This window comes from Panthera pardus, unplaced genomic scaffold, assembly GCF_024362965.1.
Source record: "Panthera pardus isolate Hobbes unplaced genomic scaffold, ASM2436296v1 HiC_scaffold_10, whole genome shotgun sequence".
Taxonomy (NCBI): domain Eukaryota; kingdom Metazoa; phylum Chordata; class Mammalia; order Carnivora; family Felidae; genus Panthera; species Panthera pardus.
In genome coordinates, this window is record NW_026526655.1 from 64,201,150 (window position 1) to 64,214,614 (window position 13,465).

General features: G+C 41.6%; 1 protein-coding gene across 2 annotated transcripts in view; it reads left to right on the forward strand.

Moving 5' to 3' along the window:
- Positions 1 to 13,465, forward strand: part of STK39 (serine/threonine kinase 39) — a 310,507-nt gene that overhangs the window by 57,833 nt on the left and 239,209 nt on the right. For both annotated transcript variants that reach the window (XM_019458489.2, XM_019458511.2), the window contains exon 2: positions 1,568 to 1,680. In XM_019458489.2, the coding sequence (XP_019314034.1) occupies positions 1,568 to 1,680 (113 nt within the window). The remainder of the gene's footprint in view (positions 1 to 1,567; positions 1,681 to 13,465) is intronic.

Sequence of the window (13,465 nt, forward strand, 5' to 3'; positions counted from 1 at the left end):
AGTGAGGAAGGGAAATGTGGGCTCTGGCCTATGGGAAGCAGGGAAGAGCATGGAGCTTGGAGTCTGGCAGACTGACTCAGACCCCGGCCCAGGCACTTGGCTGCGTGGGCAAGTTTTCCAAGTCCCAGTGTTCTCACATATCAAATGAGGCTAGGAACAAAAAGTGAACAGGCTTGTAATGACAATTATTGCATGAGTAGAGATACCATACAGGGGTTGGTTAGTAGATGGAGATTTTCTTTCCCAATGAACACAGGTTGGACTTCCTCGAATGGGAGTCTTGAAGTTTTGGAGCTTAGGGTGATCTGCTTGGGATACCAGGTCCGGGGGCCAGAGCTGACGTTGAGACCACAGGAGGAAAGAAAGGGCAGAATCTCAGCTCTGAAGACACCCCCTTGGGCACTTCCTTGGCGTGGGAAAGTGTTGACTTGTACTAGAAATGTCATCCCTGTCTGTCACATCTGTAAGGAAAGCGAATACTGATCTCCCTTCCGTATTGCCCAAAGCTGCCCCCGCCCACATCTTATGATATTTGATGAGTCATTCGAGAAGTAGCCCTGGAAGAAAGGCTTTAAGGAGAAAGGTCGATGGTCAGATCTGACCCTCTTTTACACAGTCCTGGGCCTAGGCTGTTTTTCTCCTTGGCAGTCTTGCAGGGGTAGAGGATTTATGTGATCAGAAGGAGGGTTTTGGTATTCTTTGCAGAAGTGAGATGCCTTAACCCAGAGGTCTTTTTGCCCCTGTGGAATATAAATCGGATTAGGAGCTCTTTGTGCTCTGCCACAAATCACTACACGTCTACATTTTGCTCTTATAAAATATGGATAATGACATGACTCTGTCTCCTAGGAGTTTGAGTGCATTAGCTAACGATCATGAAACCTTAGAAATAGGAAATTCATATGAATGCCGAGAGCTTTTGTAATTACACATTTGCATCACTCGCTTGGCATCCTTGAAAGTCGTGCTTTCAACACGAGAATACTTGGGTTGATTCCTGTTCTTCTAATTGTAGAGCAAGCGCAGAAGAAAGAAGCTCAAAGAACACTCAGAGCAGATAAGTTGTCACAGCATCTCGTGGAAACCCTGAAGTAGCTCAAGCTGTAGTGGTTTGGCTTGGGCTGAAGTGGAAGAAGAGCTTGAGATATTTTAAGGGCAATGAAGTTAGAGAATACTGGGAGCCAAGGATGGTAATGGCCTCCACGCAGTGTTGTGCTCAGACGCTCATGTCTCTTGTCCCTGTGACCTCAGACCCGTCACTTGGTCAGCCTTTGTCCTGGGCAGCAATACACCTGCCATATGAAAGTGGGCTTTTTCGATGTGGGTCGCCCTCCTGGGTACAGATACTGTTTTTGTAGCCTGTAGAACAGTCCACATTTTCCCTTTCCTCCCACAGAGGATTATTTTCAGATTTAGAAACTCTTTACAAAGATGTCAAAAGGTAATGTTCTGAATACCTTGAGGAGAAGACTTTTTGAAAAATAGGTATTTGTTTATGAAGGGGGTTACGAACATTAACCAGACAGCATGCCCCTTGATAGCTGATGCTGTTTTTATTTCGTTTCAGGCAGTGGAGCTACTGCTGTGGTCCAGGCTGCCCTTTGCAAGCCCAGGCAAGAACGTGTAGCCATAAAGCGGATCAACTTGGAAAAATGCCAGACCAGTATGGATGAGCTATTAGTAAGTAAAAAAGCGGAGGATCCCTGCTGGTTGCTCCTCGTCACTTATGGGTGTGTGGAGATGGGCCAGAGAAACAGGAGAAAGGAGAGCAAAGGCAGCTTGGTGTTCTCTCCTATTTGGACACACGTGTTTCTTGGAAAGCAGCCCACACCGCGTTTCCTCCCCTGCTTAATTATATCGTACCTGATGATGGTGTTGTATAGCGTGTGACTTACTTTGCTTTGACAAGCAGGATTTTGTTCAGTCCTCATAATTCCAGGGTGGGGATGGTCTCAGTGCTGACAACTCTATTTTGGAAAAGCAGGGAGCAGACGCAGTTAGCTGACCTAAGGCCACGTGATACTGCAAGTGCCGAGCCGGGTGGAGAGCTTCTGGCCCTCTGTCTAGAATCACGACACAAACAGGAATTACTCTCCAAACAGTTTGTCGGTCATTGTGCCTTTCAGAAATTACAAAATGACCTACGCATTTCAGTTATTCAGAATACTGCAGGGTGGCTTGGGTTTGGCTAACAAGAGCAGTCTGTTTCTCGTACGTGGCACCGTGTACCTCTTACTCTAAATGAAGTACGTATGTTACGTAAATGATTGGAGCTTTTCAGTGTGGGTATGACTATAGTAGCACTGGTTGGTTGCAGGAACATTTGCTCTTGGCTTAACTGACTCATTATTAAATGAACAGCTTGGCAAATGGTTATTAGTTGCCCGGCAAACTGTGAAGGGTTTGAGAGTTTAATCTCATAAATATAGTTGTCCTTCTGCCTGCCAATTTTCTTTTTTTTTCCTTTTGGCCATTTATTTGAGGATAATAGGAAACTGCAGCGGAGGAGTTAACTGATTGGTTATCCCAACCCTAATCCCAGGACAAATATTAGTACGACAGCTCCACACAAGCTACAAAGTATAATGACATTTGGCTCCAAATGAAGAAGCCTTTTGTTGTGTTCTACATTGGGAATGGAATGCCATTAACAAGAGCTTTTTGTCTTTACTCAGAATATAGCTTTTATTTCAGGCTTAATTACAGCACACTATAGTATAAATTAAGTACAAGGGTAAAGCTGTACTTTTCCAGATCTGTTTGGCCTCACATTTTAAATTAGGCTACACAAGGCATAGATTTCACTGGGATTGAAGTGACAGATTGCCAGCTAACTCAGATTAAAGGAAGGGCTACCACGATTAAATGTTAATTTCAGAAAGAAAGAAGGAAAGGAAGGAAAGAAGAAAGAAAGAAAGGAAAGAGAAAGAAACAGAGGGAGGGAGGGAGAAGGAGGAAGGGAGGAAGGAAGAAAACGCCCCAAATTCACAGAATTTGCATGTATTTAAGGCTTTTTACCTTCTTCAAAATATCAGCTGTGCTTTGCTCTTACTGAAATTATTGCTGCATCCTTCTGTTGCTTGTGATCACAGCGACCAATAAAATTGTGCCTTCGTCACCTGACCAATTTTGAAGGTCACTTTTCCCAAGTGGAAAAAGCACTTAACAAACTGCGGGGAGAGTCGGGTCCTGCTTCTGCCACCAACTTATTTTCTACCTTTGGTCAAGTCATCTAACTGTACTGCACTATTTAGAAAGAGAGATGGGTTGGAAAATCTCTAAGATCCCTTTATAGGTGTCCTCAGATTCTGGGTCTATACTGAGTACACACTAATTAAAAAAAAAAAAAAAAAAAAAAAAAAAGATTGGAGAGTACATTTCCATGTGCCCTGTCTGGAAATACCACTCACAAATTTGCTCGTGATGATTATATTTGATTGTGGTGCTCTGTTGGAGGTCCCATGGCCATCCTGTTGGTACCAGCAGAATATTTACACACGGTCTGTATGAGGCCTGTGCGCATTTGTGTCTGACAATTCCAGAACCAGCCTTCTGGGCAGACGCAGTGGTTCCTGATCTCTACCAAGCCCCAAACTGCCCCAGGCCTCCACGTTCTCCCTCTGTTGGCTTCTCATCAGCAGTCTGCTGCCAGCAATGGAAGTTACAGGAGGGTCCTAGTGGAGGCAGCAGGGTGGGGGAGAATGGAGGGGAGGGTGGGCAGTCCACGCCCTTTCCTGTTTCCCTGAGAGCAGGACCAGTAACAGTGGCATTTGGAGATAGTGCTTGTAATTTGGGCATAGCTGCACATGTAAGGACTGGGGCTTTTCTGGCCTTGTGCTTGTCTCCGTTAATCTGAGGTTTTAGGAGTTATGAGTTTGCTTATTAGCAGTTAGTTTATTTATCTCATTCTTTTCCCCCTCTTAGTTCCCATGTTGTGTTAAGAAAGCATAGTATATGTGTATAATTATCCACTTTTCATTTAAAAGGTGTATTGATTTCTTGTGTCGATCTTTCCTTAACCTGGAACCTTTGAGCTTTTGATGTCTTGATATTTCTAGAGATGGGGGGCGGGGAATGGCTATGGTCCTTTAGGATGTTTGTCCTTTGCAAACAAAAAGAAATGGAACTTACAGTATGGACTACCTAATGTTGCCAGGCTTTGTGGCCCAGCTGTTGGCACACGAGATTGTGTGGAGCAAAGTTGGTGTAATCCTTTTGATTTCTAATACTGCTGTTGCTCGTACTTTTATTATCTCTGCGGGTTCACATTTTGGCAGTGTTTGGACATCCGGCATCCTAATAATCCTTTAATTCCCTGTGTGTGTATGTGTGTGTGTGCACATTATGTATAGGTCAGTGCTCTGCATCATTTCACAAACTGTGCCATGTGTTAACTGGAAGCCATTGTTCTTGTAAGAAACAATGGCCACTGGAATCCTTATCCTGTGAGTGTTATGTCATAGAAGTCACAGTTATCAACTATTTGCTGGCAGTTAGAACATCTGCCTCCCCTACTGAAACTGTATTGCCTCCCACTTCCTACCCTCTCTCCTGTCCCTGCCCCCTTGTCCCAACTCCCATAGGAAAGTGGGGTTTACACTCACAGGGCAGATGGACAATCTGTCAGATTCTGTGCTCATGTGGAGTTTATTTTAGGTTTGGCTGATGAAGGGTTCAAATGGTCATGATTTTTCTTTTTTTTTTTTTTTAGCATTTTTTTTTTAAGTTTATTTATTTTGAGAGAGGGAGAGAGAGCGCATCTATGCACGTGCACTTGCACAAGGGGGCAGAGAGGGAGGGAGAGAGAGAGAATCCCAAGCAGGCTCCGTGCTGTCAGCACAGAGCCCGATGTGGTGCCCAAACTCACAAACCGTGAGATCATGACTTGAGCAGAAATCAAGAGTTGGACACTTAGCTGCCTGAGCCACCCAGACGTCCCAGGTGGTCATGATTTCTGAAGCTATCGTCTCTGAGAATGAAGGGAAGAAGTATTAGATGAAATCATTGGTGCTAAATTTAAATTGGTAATTTAAGTAAAATTTATATTGTTGAAATGAGTACTGTAATATTCCTCAATGATAATTTGGTTCCAGATCTCATGTATATACATTTAGTAATTTATTTGGTAAATATTTAATGAGTTTCTACATTGTGCTTAGGCCCATTAGAAGGATGGGTTTTGGGTGTGTATATAGGACAACAAAGGCATATGCTCATCTTCATGGCAATTAGGTTAGAAAACCCTAGAACAAATGTTTTTCTTGTCATCACATGAATAGCATTTAGTTAATCTAATTCTTGTTCTATGCATTCTTTTAAGTTTTCATGTATGTTGTAGAGTTTGGCCTGTAACTGTATCCTAATCTCTTTAGGTATGATGATTTGGTGGTTAATTTTCCAGGAGGCAGGGGATGTTACTTGTATGTTCTGTATTTCTGACCACTCCAACCTAGAGGCTTTGGTAATTTCTGAGATTTGCTAATCCCACATTTTTTTTTTTTTTTAATCCCGCAGTGGTGTAAATGACTATAATAGGCTAACACTCTCTGGGAGGTATTTATAGTTTTAGAGCAGAACTTGTGGACTGTGTGATTATTAAACCCTACTAGGTGCTAGACACTGAGCCAGGCGATGGGAAAACAAAGATGATTTCTGTTTTTTGGGGAGCCTGGGGACTGATAAATGAGTTTCTTCATTTTTATTTTGGGTTGGTGAGCTTTTTGAGCTAAGGATAGCTTTCTACACTTTTTCCATCTAGACATGGCTTAACAGAATATAGACAGATTCTCTAGTGTGCATTCCTTGCTTTTCAGTAGGAATTTAAGGCTTCCTAAATGGGTCTGATCCACTGTCATGCCAACTAGTATATTCTATGTGAAGGTGGCCTTGAGGTTTCTTGAAAGAGCTTAGTTCTCTCGTTTGTGGTCAGCCTCAGAGGTTAGGGATGCTGCTCAAGGGCCCACTTACTTCCCTTAAAGTCTATTTCATGAGTGAAGAATTAACCTGTTCTTTCTGAACTCATCTTTTGGTCTCTGTCACCAGGTGACAGTTCCATAAATGTGACATAGTCGTCCTTCCTTTCATTCGTCTTAAAACCCACTTTTTCCAACCTTCAGGGAACTCTTCATTATTTTTACCCAGGGACTGATGAACATTTTGATTCATCACCTTACTTGACTTCATGATTTTTAGACTTTAGCCATATCCTCAATGTGTTTTCTCTGGACTAGAGCTCTCATATTTTTAGTCTTGTCTTTGGTACCTAGTCACAGAAAACTCAGTAGCATTTTCTCATTCCTTCATATACATCAATGCTCTCAAAACATACCGTTTAATTCTTAGGGACAGGAATGCTATGTGTGTAAGAGAGACCCTGGCCCTGGGGCCAGGCAAAGTGCTTGTTTCTTCAAAGAAAAAAAAAAAGGTCCATTGTGTGATTCTATTATGAAATAATATGTAGTGATCATTAAAATATGGTAGTATATGATGGGTGACAAATGTGAGCAAAATTGTTTCAAAAAGCAACGGCTACCCGTGATTGCTGAAACTTGTGATGGAGGGAGAATTGCTTCCTGGGTCAGAGGGCCTGGGTCTTCACTTGGATCGTGGACTTGAGACGAATCATTTATACCTCAGTCTTTTCATTTGTTCAGTGAGGAATTCTGCTTGATGGCAAAACTTATTTTTATCACCGAAGTCTATGGTTCTGTGTATTTAAAAATCAATTCTTTTAATGAAGTTACTTTTAAAAATTACTTGCAGAAAAACACTGATTACTAGCAAATTATGCTTATAATTCAGGATAGAGTCAAGTCACTCCAGTGTTACAGGGTAACAGTAACATTCCACTGTAAGTGCATAGATTGGGGTACATAGGGTGCCATCTGTGTCTCCTGTGTACATAATGAAAGAGCCTCTCAGCCTCCAACCGGAAAGAATCTGGCATTTGCCCTTCTCTTCCTATATCATTTCTGTAAGGATATTTTGCTGTATTTCATGGATACGATTCATAGATAAATCGAGAGCTTACTTTCCTCAGAACAAAGCCCCTGCCCTCATTTTGCTTTTCTGCCATAATGTTATTTCTTATTTCTTTTGATCTGCTCTTTTCTTTCTACTCATCTCTCCCTTTCTCTCTACTCTGTTTACTTGTCTTTAGAGGAACAAATCAACTATGATTTGTAGGTTATTTTGGAGAATAAAGCTTTAGATGTTTATTTTGCCTAATGGTCATTTGAGAGAATAGTTTAATTATCCCCTAATAGTTTAGTTATCTGACATAGGCTTCTCTCATACTTATTTAAAAATAAATTACAATTATTTGGGACCTCTGAGCAGTTCTTCTAGCTAGAAGGGGTTTTCCCCCTTTTAATTGAGATTTAGAAAATTAAAATTTTTTTACGTTTATTTATTTTTGAGAGAGACATAGAAAGGGAGGGAGAGGTAGAGAGAGAGGGAGACACAGAATCTGAAGCAGACTCCAGGCTCTGAGCTGTCAGCACAGACCCCGACACAGGGCTCGAACTCATGAGCTGCAAGATCATGACCTGAGCCAAAGTCGGAAGCATAACCGACTGAGCCACCCAGGCTTCCCGAGGTTTAAAAAATTAAAAAAATTTTTTTTCCCTGCGTTTTTGCCTAATGTCTGTAATTGTGTTCATACTTTTGTAAGCCTTGCTTATTGTAGAAAAAAATTATACTGGTTTGAGGATGTCAGCCTAAAAAGCTGGAAACTATAATGTGTGTTTTCCTTATTATATAAATGAAAGTATTTTTCCATGCTTTTTGAACAAAAGAATTTTTTAATTAGTAGATTAATTATTCATATCCCAGCTCATTAGTGCTTCACCATACGTGGTAATGAATTGCATTTGGCTGTTTCTTGTAGAATCTTTTATACCAAGGGTATAGCATTAAAATACAAGTGTATTTTACTGAATGTACTATTTTGAGCATTTCAGGTCTCAAATATTAAATTATTTTACTTAGTTTTGTAATTATTTTCATACACTTTGGTGTTTGTTTTTACCAAAGTATAATCCAGCTGAGGGCAGGATTAGGAATGGGAGATTTTTGGATATTTTGAAGACATACATTTTTAAGAAATTAGAGAATATTACATATGCAAAACTAATTTATTTTTACAGCTCTAAAGTTACATTAGCTGGCGTGTGATTCGTAGAACCAAATTCATAGAATTTGGAACGTGAAATTTAAATGTTATAGTTGATTCAGGTAATAAACATACTAGTTGAATTTACTTTTAGGTCAATTTTTATACATGTGTTAGAAATGGCTTGCTGGGGCGGGTGCCTGCGTGGCTCCATCGGTTGAGTGTCCGACTTCGGCTCAGGTCATAATCTCACGGTTCGTGGGTTCAAGCCCTGCATGGGGCTCTGTGCTGAGAGCTCAGAGCCTGGAGCCTGCTTCAAATTCTGTGTGTCTCTCTCTCTCTGCCCCTCCCCTGTTAATGCTCGCTCTGTCTCCAAAAATGAATAAACATTGAAAAAAATTAAAAAAAAAAAAAAAGAAATGGCTTGCTAAAATGTTTAACATCTCATTTTTTCCCCAAAGAGTAAACAGAAATGAATATTGTAAGGACACATGTTTCTGAACTTACATGTGCTTAGTAACAGAGAGACCCAGTACATACTCATTTTCAGAGTAGGAGAAAATGGGGAAAGCACGCTTAGATTGAATACAACTTTAGTTACATCTTGTTTATTTTTTATACCTCCCTTTTACCATCCTTCTGGAAAATGTTATTGGCTTGGGTTGAGACCAAGGATTTTGTTCTTTCCTCTGTTATCTTCTTTGTTTTGGTTTGGTTATTTCCACAATTAATTAGCTGCTGTGGAAACAGAAGGACTGTGGAACAGTCAGAGAGAAGGTCTGAGCGTGTTGGGTAGGGCTCTGGCTGCTTCTGCAGGAGGGCTGTTCCCTGGCAGACCCCAGGCTTCACACTGGCCCCCAGCGTGGGACGGGGGGCACCACAAAAAAAGAAAAAGACACACTTGACCTCACATTCTCATTGTTTGGTGATGAAGCCAAATAGAGCAGCTGTGCTAAAAGTTGGCCTGGAGGTTTCCAGCAACATAAATTGGCGGACAAGAAAAATTCTTCCTGTTTCTGTTTTTAATGAAGTCTTTGACTTGACTTTTTCCACGACTCCCAATCGTAGTCAATTAAATGATCAAACAGCTGTTATTGATAGCTGAATCTGATTCAGATTCCATGACGGCCAACTTAAGAGCTTCCGGAACTCATAGGGCCTCCGTCTTACTGTTTGCTGAAGAACCTCTTAGCCAACAGTGGGAGAAATTGGGTTCCTCCCCATTGGGTTTTCCTATAGTATTTCAACATCACACTTTGATTCTTCCCTTCCTTTCCCTCTCCTTGTTTCTTTTGAAGAAAACAACTATACCGACAGTTTCTTACGTTTCCAAGTAAAATTCTTCTTTTTTGTTTGGACAGTTTTTGCAGGGTGCCCAACTTTGTGACATCATCACCAAGCCGGGAGGCTCTGGGATGTGCATTCTCTTCTGCCAGCAAGTAGATGTTTACCCTTTGTGATTCCCCTGCTGATTTCGAGGGATTTACCCACTCTCCAACTCCCATGACACTCTACCTTTTGTTTTAAATACTTCTCTGCCAACACTGAGTAAGGCCGTCAGGGAATTTCTGCTCCCCTTTTCCTAATTTCTTTTTTTAAGCTTATTTATTTATTTTGAGAGAAACAGAGACAGCATGGGTAGGGGAGGGGCAGAGAGAGGGAGAGAGAGAGAGAGAGAGAGAGAGAGAGAGAGAGAGAGAATCCCAAACAGGCTCTGCACTGCCAGCACAGAGCCTAACGCGGGGCTTGAACCCACAAAACTGTAAGACCATGACCTGAGTCGAAACCAAGAGTGGGGCGCTCAAGTGACTTAAGCCACCCTGGCCCCTCCTTCTCCTAATTTCTTAAAAAATATTTCCCTGTCTTATCTAGACTTTTCCCATTTCTAATCCTGTCTTCAATGGACTTCACTTGGATAAACACAGATACCAAGTCCTATAAAAATAACTACAAAACTAAATGGCAAGGAACAATGGTTGATACATTTGGGTACAAGTCGAAATATTTCACTTAACGTTTTTTAAAGTAGGTTTTTCCCTTTTGATACTCTTCTTTGAAAAGAGGTAAGAGTTTGCTGCACATGTGATACATAGTTTTTTACATTGAAAGACCTGATACTGACATTTGCCTGATTGAAAATGACAGTCCAAAAAAAAATACATTGCTCTTGTAACAACTTTGTCAATCTTTTCTTGTCTGACATTTGAGATCATAGAAATTTATGGGTTTTGTTTTTGTCTTTGTTTTAATTCTGCCACTTACAGTATCGGGCTATTTATGAATATTAGGTTACCCTTCATGATGGTGCTGTTATGGAATTGTTATGGAATTGCAAGCTGGAGAATGACTTTCTGAAAAGTGTTATTTAACGTGGTTACCCTCACCATTTAAGGAGTTCTTAAAATGCCTGCAGAATGTTGCATACATTTTAAAAGATGTATCTGGTTATCTCTTGCATTTGGAAATATAGGTTTCATTTGATAGTATTTGTAAATCATACATATTTTCCCCTTTTTAAAGGATTAAAAGTTGCAGTGTGGAAGTATGCCTGAGAGGTAGGTGTTTCTCTCATTGTTTCATTGAAGGAATGATGCATCTTAGTGCCTAGCTTGAAAACAGTAGTTCTCAACCTTGGCTGAACATTAGAATCACCTAGGAGCTTTTGAAAATTTTCATTCCCAGCCTCTTATCCTAAACCAATTTGCATCAGCATCTCTGGGGCTAGGCTCCAGGCCCTAGTATTTTTTAAAGCTACCCAGGTGATTTCAATGTGCAACCAAGGTTGAAAACCACTGCTCTAGAATAAAGTTAGAAATAACATCTTCTCAGATTTAACTGCACATGATTTTGGAGGCTGAGAAATTTGATTCCTAACTAAGGCTGAGTGGGATATTTTGCCACCAATATCAGATGAAGAAGAATTTATTTAGGATTTACATAAGCTGTGAAAATATGCTAATTTGGTTAAGTGTAGTTTATTATTTTGAATTCAGAATCCATTTAAACTGTTTCTTTTCTGTAATGAAATTTCTTTCAGTACTTTGTGAATCTCCTGGTTTTAGGAACAAAAGACACTAGGCTTTAACTTTTCCTAATTATTATATCTTCAAACTCTTTTCTTGCTCTGTGTTTTTTTATTTTTGTTTTTAAAAGATTTTATTTTTTAAGTAACCTCTGCACCCAACGTGGGGCTTGAACTTACAACCCTGAGATCAGGAGTTGCACACTCTGCCCACAGAGCCAGGCGGGTGCCCCTATGCTAGGTGTTTTGAACCCTTTGCATAAGTATATGTTAGGCTCCTTATCACAAAAGGGCTTGAAGCGGTGTACCAGGATGCATGAAGTATGACAGGGTGGTATGAATTAAACACGGGGTGAAGTACTTAGGAAAACTCCTGTGGGAGACAACGTAGAGTCAGGAATAAAGCTACAGACTCGTGGCCCAGTGACCTATACACACATTACAGACTCTTAGAGCTGGCAGGACACACGGAGCACGTTCTGTGATTGATGTTTCTGTAGGGCAGGGTAGGCGCTGCTGCCAGCGTCTGTCTCCGTTTCTTTGAGGTTGAGTCAGGAATTTGGGACACTTGAGGTAAGTGATCAGTATGGGGTTGCTCATCTGCAGAGAAGGAACCGAGACATTGAGAGGCTGTCTTTTAACGCTTGTGTTATGTGCTAGGCATCCTGCGAGGAGTGCTGTAGGTCTCGTTTCACTTATTTCACAAAAATCCTATGTAGACGGCATTAATAATCTCCTTTTATGACAGGACACTGAGGTTCAAGGACATGGGGTAACCTGCCGGGGTAATCGGGCTGCTCAGTGGCTTAGCCAAGCTTCCAAGCCAGCCCTGTCTTAGGAGTTTAGCTCTTCCTCAGTGGCTCCCACAGTTCTTGAGGCTCCCAAGAACCACAGTTCTTGCTTGTCCTCAGTGTGGTTTATAGGAGAAGGTTTTTTTCTTCCTTCCTCCCTTCCTTCCTTCCCTCCTTCCTCCCCTTCCTCCCTCCCTTCTTCTTTCTTTCTTTCTTTCTTTTTCTTTCTTTCTTCTTTCTTTCTTTCTTTCTTTCTTTCTTTCTTTCTTTCTTTCTTTCTTTCTTTCTTTCTTTCTTTCTTTCTTTCTTTCGTGATGGTGGTGGTGGTGGTAGGAGGAACAAAGGCCATAGAGCACTATTACAAAAGCCCTCATAAACACTTAAATATACTTTCTTTCCATTTTTTTCAGTTTTTGGTTTTTTGGTAGTTTTTTCTTTTTTTTTTCCTCCCAAGCAATCCTATTTCCGGGATATTCTATGGTAGGATATTCTGTGTGTTTTGTGTCCCCCACCAAACCTGGACTATCCCACGTGAGAAGCCTATATCGTGCCCCGGTTGGGCAAATGTGGCCAGGCTGGCCCCGCAGCTGCACGTGCGTGTCCCTCATAGGTCTGTCGTCCGCCCACCCAGCTCCCAGCAGAGGGCTGCTGCTGTGGCTGCCGCTTCAGTGCTGGCAGATGGGGAGGCCTTTTTCTTGCTATCCCATTTTAGGCCTGTTTTCCCACTCTTGTGAAATTTCGTTTGTGGTGTGTTTCAGATGAAGCTGCATGAGCAGCTCTTTGGTCCACAGGGCAGATTAAATACCAGGCTGTGGCTTGCTTTGGCACCTGATGGCATGTCTGTCTTATTTCACTAGACTCTTCCAAGGGAGTCACTGTGTTACAGTCCTCAACTGCAGTTTTGGCACATGTGTTGTCCGGATTTCAGAGTTGTGTAAGTTCTTCAGATCTTGACCTCGTGTTTTTTTCTCCCTGTGAATTGTTTACTAGTCTCCCCTATTTCTAGCTTTGTTTCCTACCCCTTTCTTCAGGTCAGACTCAGCTAGGCGGTGCCTCTGGGCTTGCTCCCCTCCTCAGGCTCTAACCCCATCACCTTCACTGTGGCCCTTGGTGCTCCTTCCTTTCACCTGTCCCCATACCCAAGTGCCTCTGTTTGCTTTCCACCACTTAGTCACTTAGAGTCTGGTTTCTGGACTTAACCAGTTTACTTGGAAGCCTGATAGAAATGCAGAATTTCAGGCCCCACCCCAGACCAACTGAATCAGAATCTGCATTTTCACTTGGTCCCCAGGTGATCTGTGTACACTTTCAAGTTTGAGAAGCATTTTTCCAAATCATGCATCTATGGATTGTATCCTAGTGAAGGGAATAGAGTTTTAGAACCCTCTCATTTTGTAGGGAGAATTGGATAAACCTTTTTATTTTATTATTTAGAGAGTGAGCATGAGTGGGTCTGGGGGGCGATGGGGAGGTAGGCAGAGAGGGAGAGAGAGAGAATCTTAAGCAGGCTGCATTCTCAGTACAGAGCCCGATGCAGGG